The sequence below is a fragment of the Glycine soja genome, chromosome 14 (assembly GCF_004193775.1).
Source record: "Glycine soja cultivar W05 chromosome 14, ASM419377v2, whole genome shotgun sequence".
NCBI lineage: Eukaryota > Viridiplantae > Streptophyta > Magnoliopsida > Fabales > Fabaceae > Glycine > Glycine soja.
Window position 1 is genome coordinate 3,038,640 of NC_041015.1, and position 11,364 is coordinate 3,050,003.

At 27.5% G+C, this 11,364-nt stretch overlaps 1 protein-coding gene across 1 annotated transcript; it reads right to left on the reverse strand.

Moving 5' to 3' along the window:
* Positions 1 to 4,170: 4,170 nt before the first annotated feature.
* Positions 4,171 to 5,068, reverse strand: LOC114384295. Its single transcript, XM_028343956.1, has 2 exons — positions 4,624 to 5,068; positions 4,171 to 4,473 (listed from the first exon to the last, which is right to left on the reverse strand). The coding sequence occupies exons 1-2, from the start codon at positions 4,897 to 4,899 to the stop codon at positions 4,438 to 4,440; spliced, it is 312 nt and encodes a 103-aa protein (XP_028199757.1). The 5' UTR covers positions 4,900 to 5,068; the 3' UTR covers positions 4,171 to 4,437.
* Positions 5,069 to 11,364: the final 6,296 nt, after the last annotated feature.

Consider the following 11,364-nt stretch of genomic DNA (forward strand, 5'->3'; position numbering starts at 1 on the left):
AAATAATTAATTAACATATTTAATGTGATTAACTACTTTAAAAGCTTAAATTAATTGAAATAATCTTATAATTAAAGAAAAATAAAAATAAAGTATAATGTATAACATGAGATAGAGGAAGTGTAAGTGGCTAAATAGATTCACATTATCTTTAATTTGTCTAAAGTGGAAGGAAACGTAAAGAAATGAGTGTTATTTTTTTTTACAAAAATATTAAATTGCCTTCATTTTTATATATATTTTTCATTTTTAGATAATATTTATATTTATTCTATTTTCTTTTTACATAATTAAACAAGAGAAAAAATTAACCATCCTTTTCTCATTTTAAATAATTTCAAAAATCATCTCATTAATCTTCTATTTTTTTTCTTTCTTTTTTCATTTTCTTTCCTTTCATGTTTTTCTTTAAACTAAACGCACCCTCAAGGTGAAGGCATATTATATTTAGGAGTGTAAAACGTTTTTAAAACCATTAAGGTAGTGAAAATAAATGTGGTTTATTATCTAATTTTTTTTAACATTATTATGTTTTGTTTTTATTTTCATTCATCACATAATTAATTTGACTATTTTGATAAATATTTTTTATTTTAATTTTTCCATAATCTTGTTTAATAAATTTAAACTGCTACGACGTTCCTTTTTCACCTTAAAAAGTAAATAAAAAATGTGTTATTTTTCTAAAAAAATTTATATTAAAAATACCTTAAATATTTATGTGAATTTATAAAATCGTTAACTTTTTTTAATGACTATTTTAAAATCATAAAATGATTTATAATTGATCAATATTATAAAAAAAAACTACTACAGCATAGATAAATTATTTCAAAATGCAGTTTGGTGTCAAATTCAGTTTAAGACAGAAGATGACAAAGATAAAAGCCATAATAGTTGACTATTTTTTTATTGTTTCCCACTTAATGTTGACAAACAAATTACCAATCATATTATTCGTTTATTTCTCTATTGCCTCCTGTTATCTTTCTTTTTCTCCGATCCTCCCATTATGGCTGAAACAATTAGCAACTATTGATGGGAAATATAAGTGGCCAAAATTATTGTGGGTAATAGTTCCTTTTCTTTTCATTAGCTAATTAATATTAGATAACTGATAAAACCGACCACATTGACAAATTTTAATTTGAATAACTTATCAATGTAAAGAGTAAGACCACAAAACCAAGTCCAGCAAAGCTTCTACTATTAATGGTGAATATGTAAAATCAAAAGTCTTTCATCAGTTCATAGTAGTCATCACTACTCATTAAGAAAGTGGAGATCAACAATATGCCTATATAGATATGTGTGTCTACAAATCATGGTGCTTTTGATAATAATGGTTGAAAAACGTGGGAAACCTTTGCAAATGTGGCTTAGCTAGCATTAGAATAATCTTATATAATAATAACAACTATTTATAATTTAATGAAAAACTTGTACGTAAAATCAATCCCTTAATGCTTAGACCTTGTAAAAATATTTTAGTTAATTTTTAACTTTTTTTATTAATTAAAAAATTTGTTTGATTATTGAGTAAATAATTTTTTTAATAGTTATTTGATTATTTTTAATATTTTTTGAAACGCTAGTTAAAGTAATGTTTTTTAACATGTTAGTTTCTAATTTTTTATATTATTTTTATTCTTAATATATTTTTCTAATTTCTTGTTTAACATTTTTAAATAAATTATGAGTTTATTTTTTTTTATTTTACATTTTTTAGTTATTTTAACCGTTAATTTTACTAAATATTTATAATTTAATAAGCTAATTTTTTAACTTCTAAATACCAATTTCTAATTAACTTTCTAGCTAACTTTTTCAGATAATTATCTAACGTAAAAGGGTTAACAAAATGAATTCTTTAGTATTATATGTTGGGTTACTTAATCCATAAAATACTTATTTTGTAAAATATAAACAGATTTTAATGATAAGAATATATACATCTCAAAATATTTTGTTTGATAAGCAAAAAAATTCTAAATTGAACCTAAAATTACATTGTTAAGAAACTTGAACCCTACCCACCTAACTAAACCAATACTTTTTTTTTGTGATTGTTGATCAATACATATTGATTCCATTGTCTTGCATGAATTAGTGACTTGCATGTGGGCAATTGTAGCAAATACATTGTACACTACGAATTATTTTTATTGAAAATTCAGTAAAAAGTGCAATCTTAGCACTATTGAAAATAAAGCTGCAGATAGAGTTAGAGCTTAGGTAGTTGCAATAGTGGAGAAATGAGTAGGTCGCGAGTTTTTGTAATGATAATGCCTCTCACATACCAAAATGCCGAACATATATAACACATGATGAAGAGAAAGACGATAGGAAATGAAGAATTTAGTTTTGATCGTATAATTAAAATCGGTGATAAAAATTAGCTTCAATAAAGTAATATTCAGTATTTGAGTATAGTTATTGCTGCAAAAAAAATTATTTGTGTACAGTTATATAATTAAGATAAATTTCTTTCACTTAGTAAGACTTAAGATCAAAGTTTATCTTAGAGAGACGACTTTTGGAGAAGTGTAATCAATAAGCTGTATCGAAAATCTTCCAAAAAGGAATGGGAAAGAGAAATCTAAATCCAAGAGGTAATATCCAAAAATCTAAGCTAATAGTGAAAACTATGTATAGTTAGATATTCCCTTAATAATTTTCACGTGTTATACTGTTGAATTCATTCTTTAGTTTATTCATGAACAGAAAATGACGTCCAAATTCACCTTTACATTCGCATCAATAATTTCAATTTTTTGAATATGGCATTCTGTGGGTACCCTTAGATTAAATGAATTTGAACTAATTAGGGTTCTCATGATGGATCACCAATTGCTTTCCAAGAATTATATTCTATATATGTTGGTGCCCTCCTGCGCCGCCCTGATTAGGGCCACCTTAAGCAAAACGATTAATTTTATGTATTTTATTTTATTACTGCAATTATATTTATATTTTCTCCCCTAAATTAATTATTACTCCGATCTTAGCATTTTTTTTATCATCTTGATTTGTTTGATCAACTCACAAGATTAGGATGCATTTAGTAATTCATCAACCATTATTATTCCTCAAAATGTTGTGTGAAATCATCTGATGTTTTGGGGTGGAAGGAGAAATTATTCGATAGTCTTAAACTATGTGATTCTTAATTAATCATCACATAACATATAAATCAAATGTTATTATTTCTTTGTAAATTAAAAGAATCTAAATGCATGTTATATAAAAATTGATTAAGACTCTAAATATTTGATATTTCAAGATTATCTAATAATTTTTTCGTAATAATGGTTAAAATCAAAGAAAGAAAAAAGGCTAGCTAACATCATACACTCTAACACATTCTTTATTGTTAGTTTAACTTTGTTAGAAATCATAATGTTATATGAGACTCATTTCTTATTTAAAGAATCTCACTCATAATTTTATACTTCTCAAATAAATTTTACCGTCCCATCGAATAATTTCTCAAGTAAAATTGCGCAGGCTCTTTTAATTAGGGAAAATACGTTTGGAACAAAGAGGATGCCATTACCAATTAGAGTCAGATTAAAGCTATAAATCCTAAATGACAGAGAGGATCTTTTACCTCTACTTATTCGTAATTAACATAGTGAGTCTACTTAATCTCACCCAAAATAAAAATAAAAATAGTGACACTACTTAATTAAAGTGAAAACAAGAGTAATTTATATATTATTTTCCTCCAAGGCATCCCATGAGAATTCTCCCCAACTTGACATCATTATACCAGACAACGCATACAATCCCACTTTTCATAATTATCTTCATGGTATGCAAACCTTATCATACCAACGTGTATACTGCAAGTTATATCTTAGAAGCTTTGCTTTAACAACAAAGAACTGTGACCAAATTAACTATGTGAGTAAAATTTTCTCACAAAAAAAAACTATGAGTAAAACAGAAATCAGCCATCGCAATACAAAGTCGCTTGTGCATGTGCTTTTTATATCAACATTTATTTATGAGCAAAAGGAAAAAGGCATCAACTGCTTAAAGCCAAACTCTTTCAAATGTTTTCTCTTTCTTTGTAGGACATGAACCTAGTCATGTTTTATGCTGACAAAATGTTTTTCTTGTTCTTATTTTAAGCATAAATGTATTTAAATTAAAGCGAGAGATAAATAAAAATGGAAAAAGGGGAGGGGGGTTTCATTCAATTTTTTACATGATTATGAACCCGTTCGCATCCTTGTAAACAGAAATTCTCACTTTCCAATAAATAAGAAGTGACAATTGCTGAATGGACGTTTGAGGCTTGCCAACTACAAATCAAACACACTCTATATCTCAATTCCATACATATATACACCTCTTTGTTTATTAACAATGGAAAAATGGGATGAAAATAAATACACACCAAAAAGTAGGTCATAACTTTGGCTGATCCATTCAATCACCTAGTGTATTACATATATATGATCCAAACTGTAAACAGACAAGAGAAAAGAAAAATGAGGACAAGAGAGAGAGAGAGTTATGTGATGTTGTTGTCTTTAGAAGTTAGAAACCAAGAGCAACAATTGATATTCACAATATTTCCTACATCAAAATTGCATATCTCATGCTATCACTTACCATGAGATGGTTCATTTCAGACACTTGTGAGAATTCCCCAGTTACCCAAACCCCATCAGAGCCATTATTAACCTGAGGCTGAGAAACACATGAGAGTATTGATATGGGGGCTTGAAGAATGCTACACACAAGCCCCCAACCATGTTGTCTTCTGCCCCTCTCATGTCCAAATAGCTCTACACCGTTTCCTGCTTCAAACATGCTCTCATCTGCCACCTTGGAACTCTTTCTTGTGTTCTGAAGGTTTCTTGCCACTGCAGCTAGAAGACGCCACATCTTCAACTATCTTTGGTTTACTTTTGCTACCTAGAACTTAGATTAAGTATTATATATATATATGTATATGGCTCTCAGCTAGTTGGAGTAAGACAGAATATTGGAGACTCTGAACTTTGCAGAGAAAAACAAAGGGTTGTTGGAAGGGCCAACAATTTGTACAAAACCTTTTAATAATGGTATTTTGGTGGTGGTGTTACCTAGTGCTTGTGTTTATCACAAAAGATATAATCATCTAGTATGACATGATTGACGGATAATTTTATACCTTCAACTAATAGTAAAAGATTTAATTTCTAATTCTTTATATGAAAAAATATTTATCTAGAGAGATTAATTTTTAAATAAATATTAATTATCAAGAAATTAATCTTTAACTCCAAGCGAGATATCCTTAATTCATCCAAAAAAATTTATCACAAAGGTTTGTTGGTGCATTGTAGTTTTAAAGAGAGCGACTATATATGTAGCAGCATTTCTCTTCCCATTAATCAAAGGTGGGGTCTATTATGCCCAACTTGCCGACAAAGCTGTCTAATTGGACAAAAAGTCTCTTGAGGAGTCTTTTTACTGTCAAACTTTGGGTTTACTTAATGGTGCATCAGTTACACATAACTGTTTTTACTTAAACACAAGAAGGAATTTTAAGGTATAGCTTTTACACTTTACAGTTCATTTGGCTACAATTAGAAGGGTCCCTAACACTACCACACATGAAGCTTTGGACAAAAGGTTTAGCTGCAGATCTTATCAAAATTGTGTAGGGTGGTATCAATCATTGGATTAGAAACTTCAGCAGAGAATCTTAACCGTCCATGATTGATCTTTGTACATAGATTGACATGGCTTGTTTATTAGAAGAGCAATTCATCAGAATAATGCAAAGTTTTTGGGTTCCCCACAAATCAAGAGTCAATATACCGGTGCCAAAATGTGATGCAGACCCATGTGGGGGTTTGTCAATGAGTACTATTCCTCCACTAATGAAGCCTTATCAACTTGTGGAAAAACCAATGCCTAGATAAAAATGCACACATGATTAAACTTGATCAAGAAGCAATTAGGGAGAAAAATATGCAATTGGATTTTCATTAAGCAAAACAATCAAGTATATAATGCCTTCTTAGTTATGTAGTATTTTACTCATGTAAGAGGCTCCACAACAAATTAATGTTGTGTGAGTGATGAAAGTTTTTTTTTTAATCAGGTGTTTAGTTGAAAGTTAAGAACTACTCCTTCAAGATATTGGAATTTATTTAAAGAATTAACCATTTATGAATCATATGACTTTGATTACAAAAATTTAAGTCAACATATGAGATAAATATATTATACTAAACCTAAATCATGATTACTTGAACCCAAGACATCTAATCAAATCATTCTTATTTTTTAATAATTATTTTTTTCCAACCAAACGTGGATTTGCATGATCCACGATCAATATACAACAAGTCAACTCATCACAACCTAAGGATAAATATATGATTATACTCAAAACGTAGTCCAGTTAAAGTTGACACCACCACCAACCTCCCATTTGTTTGTAGTAATATCAATCCATCACTCTTCCCTCTCTTTCTCTCATACCCTCACTTTCATTCCTTATCTAGCTTATTCCATTGACTTAATTTGGCACTAGAATGTTCGTGAACCGAAGACTTTCAATTCCTTCATCATAGATTGACCCTCATTTGCCTAGCAGGACCACTGTACACGACCAACTAAACATTCCTCAACTATTGCATTTGAAGTATCTAATTCTTTTGGAAATAAAATAATTAAATTAAGGCTCCTTTTGGATATATAACCTCCTCCGTAACTAATTAAATGAAAGGAAAATAAGAAAATAAAATAAATTGAGTTTTTTTCATTAGTTAATTAAAATCAATTTATATATTTAACTTTTATAGAAATTTCCTCATTTAAGTTTTTTAAAAGTTGAAGTACATACGTCAATTTTAACATATCAAAGAAACTCAATTCAGTTTATCTAACCACCAGAGTCTAATTGCGTTTTAACATACCAAAGTGTGTTGAACTGAAATTGAAAATGTCAGGGTTAGACCATGATCAAAGTGGTAGTACCTAGAAAACGTACTCAGAAACTTAAGCTGTTATCTATTTTGAACTACAAACTTACAACTGACATAATAAAGAGAATCAGATGCATGTATGCATCCCTTTTCTACTTTAGAAAAACTCCAAGAAAAGCAAATATCCAACGAGTTGATAAAAATCATTTAATATAATTTTCATACTTTCTTTTAAGCTTATATAGTTTTCATACTTGCTTATAATGCTACGTCATTTTTACTGCTTTAAGAACAAGATCAACATAAATTGCTCACAGAAAACAACTTAATAAGTGCTTTTAGTAGCAAGTTTATCACATTGGGGAGGCAACTAAGGATTGCCATGTCATAACACCGGTTGCTATTTATTAATTTTGTGGGTCTCATTTCGACTTTTATGCCACCATCAATCTTTGTTTGAATAAAACTTTGGGATAGCACCTTTCGTATTTTTGTGTGTTATTTTTAATTAAAATTCGAGTTTTAACTCAAATAACTAATGTCTTTTTTTAAGAACTAGTAATGTCGATTATTAATGTGACATTTTTTTGTGTGATTTACCATTTCAGTGGGGGGAAAAAACGAAATGAGTTACCAAAGTGAAACAAACATTTTAATCAAAGAATAATAAAAGAACATATATAATAAATTATACGTAAATTTATCCTATTTTGTTTCTATATTATATGGTAAGAAATAATTTTTTTTATAGGAAATAGAATACAAAAATAATAGGAAATACTTATCAAAATAACAGAAAAAAAATGTAAACAGTAGGAAAAGAGTCCGGAAATACTAGGAGATGCAAAGTTGCAAACGGTCAAATTAGCACCTGTAAAAATAAAGAAAAGTTATTGCATCCGATCAATTATTTCGAATAAAAATTTGAAATGCATGTATTTTAATGGATTTTACAATAATACTTTAAAATTTATCCTTATAAAAAAATTCATTAATTAACAGTGTAAAAGTCAATAAAATTATGATAAGAATAACTTTTAAAGTATTATTGTAAAAGAAAATAAAATACCATACATGTCAATTTCTTATTAAAAAAATTTGATTGGATGTATGAAAATTAAACTCATTTATAAATACCTTAATTCATAATATTTTATTTTACGTAAAATATTTTTCATCTTCTTGTATCTATTTATTTTCTCAAATTCTCAACTTTGTATTCCCTTTATTTTTCTAAGGATTGCATCTTAATTAATATAATCTATTTTTTAAAATTAGATGCAAAATTCTAAACCTTCAATTAATAAAAAATCTTCCAATTTCTTCAAATTCTTTTAACTCAGCCATAGGAATTTTCCTATGGTTCCATTCCATAATTCTTTTCACCCAGATATTTGTCAAATAGGAAATTCATTTGGAATGTGGATTGAATTTTTAATCACAACAACTACCCATAACATCTTTGGTGGGATTTCATTGAGTATTAGTGGTGAAAATTGATTCAATCTACCGTCTCAAATACTAGTTAATTTCATAAAGTATGAAGTTCTACCTTTATCTTTTTAAATTAATTTTAAAAATAAATAATTGACGAAGAACAAAGATAATCATATAAATTTTAAAATAAAAATTACAATAAATAAATGTATTTCTTAGTCATGATTGAATATTATAATATTAATGAAGAACACATGATGATCATACAAATTTTAAAGCAAGATTTACAATGAATGAATATTTCTTAGTCAATGGATGATTATAGAGGTAAAAAAAATTATTTTTGAATAAGAATCAAAACAGTTATAATGAACATTGTAATCATTTAGAGAGAAGGGAGTGATCGCACTAAAATATTATTGACAACTTTACAATTCAAAATTTTTAAGAGTAATAATAAAACAAGCTGTCACAATAATGAAAAATGACAATTCGAAAATGATGTCAAATATAATACGTGTCTTCTTTAATCCTCATGAATGCAAGTTATTTAAATCTGAATCCACAAAATAATTACGAGAGATAATCTTAAATGAAATTTAAAGGAATCTAAAAAGTTTTGAAAAAAAAATTTTAAAAAATCTATTTCAGGATTTTTTTTAAATTCTATTTCATGGTATGCACATATCATCCTAAATTTGCTATAAAAAAATTATGCGTTTTAAAATTCCAAGAGAAACTTAGATATTCATGATAAGTTGTTCTCTGATTATCTCTAATTAGTAATTACTATTTGAGCTACTTTTTCCATTACTTATCCATGAGTAACCACCAATAGACTCATGCACCCCTAGAGCTCTTACTCTCAATAAAGGGTTTTAGTCTTAAATTTTCAGTCTTCCGTTTAATTACAGAGTAATTAACAGTACATCATTTTGACAATGCATGAGTCATAATTGTGAGGATAGGAATTTATGTTCTTAGTATCATAGCTTAAACAGGGGGTTAAATTTGATTCTTCTACACAAAAGATTTAATGAATAAAATAACAAGTTATAATTATTAATTAAAAAATTGACAATAAAGACTATAAATAAATATGTGCAAACATATAAAAATTATTGTGATTAAATTACATAATTGTAAGAAGCTTCGCCTATATTTTAAACTACTCATTTATTAATCCTGTATGTGAAAGTTAGGCTAACCTAGGACTATGGAACTATGCTGGTTCTGATCCAAAAACTTCCATTACCAAGCACACAAATTAAGCACTTTCTATCAACTATTCTTTTCGTGGCAGCAGAAATTACTAACAGTATGAAATGAACCTTCATGAATATGTTATCATCAATCAATTTTTAATTAGTTTTATTGCAATCTCCCAAGTTTTATACTTGTACAATTTCTGAAGTTATCGTAGTGGGCTTTACTTTTGTCCTTTCTGTACCTTCTTTGCGCGTGTAAATTTTCACTTATATAATATGTTTAACGTACAACTCAAGATTAAGTGGGCGACTAAAGATTAAGTGGACGAAAATAAATTTGTTTAAAAATTAAGGAGTTTTTGGTGCATAAAAAATTTAGGGGGAAGAATACGTTAGGTTCAAGATAAAGAAAGGTTGTGGGTTTAAAAAACATTTATAAAAAATTATATTTAGGATACCTATTAAATAAAAAAATTTGTATCAATAAATCATTGATATGAGATGATTGAATGAAAAAAATTTCATAAAAATATCAATCAGATTTTTATATAAAAATTAATCATTCGCAAAATCAATAATTACTCTATATTAATAATATAATAGCCAAAAAAATATAAAATTTTGTCTTGTATTACTTGATAAACTTCTTACGATCAAAATATATATATATATATATATATATATATATATATATTATACAAATATTAATTTGGTTTACTATTATTTCATGAGGATTGGGGGGAGTATAAAGTGATGGATTACACATTATTATTTAATTGGAATGTTTGCACATTTTGCATATATTTATGTCCTCTTGACCTGCCGACTATATCACCACAGCTCAGGGAAACACCTTAATTGGTTCTGTAGCCAAGAAAGCAAAGCAAAATGACTATAGGAAGGCCATGAAATAAAAATATTCAACATTTATCTGCATTATCTTTATCCTTGCACTGGACCATGTGACTTTATAGAATTGCACTGGATTCACAGAGCCTCAACTAAATGCATCACTTATTATTTTAGTGTGTTAACTTTTTCTAATGAAGTTTTACTTTAAACTCAAGAATAAAGAGAACAATGATGGTATTCCTCCCATTATCCTTATATGAAAATTAGATTAGTGGTATCATCGCCTTAAAACAAATGGGAATTGTGTTTCAATGTCAAAGTCAACTATCTTTACCAAACATTATAGTATTGACCATCAAGGCTTGTATTGGTGGGGTTTTTTTATATCAACTTTGTTTTTTTTTTTTATCAATATATTGGTGGGGTTTAAACTTTAAAAACAAATAATTGTATAGCAACGGGAGGTTAAATTTTTTTCATAATTTTATTTTTCTAAAAGAAAAATCTTGAAGAGACCCATACCCTTCTCTCTAACATAAGCGTGTGTTGAAAAAAGATTTCTAAGTATTATTTAATCAATTATATAATTAAAAAAATCGTTACAGTAGAGGAAATTTTATATTATGTGATAATATTTTTTTATATTGTCACATAATATATTAAGTATTTTTGCCATAAATTTTTTTTTTTAGTATTTTCTTTTAGAGAAATGTTAGTTTCACATTCTTACACGCATTTATTTTTATTGGATCATATCATCATATTCTTTAAATCAGTCACTATGTAAAATTATTATTTTATTAATATTAAGAACAAAAACGATGGACACAAAAAGGTCCAAAGTTTCTTTTTTTCAAAAGTGTATCCCTAAAATTAAAGATAGTAATAACAAATTTGTCTTGCCTTAGCATGGAGAGAGAGAGAAAAAAAAA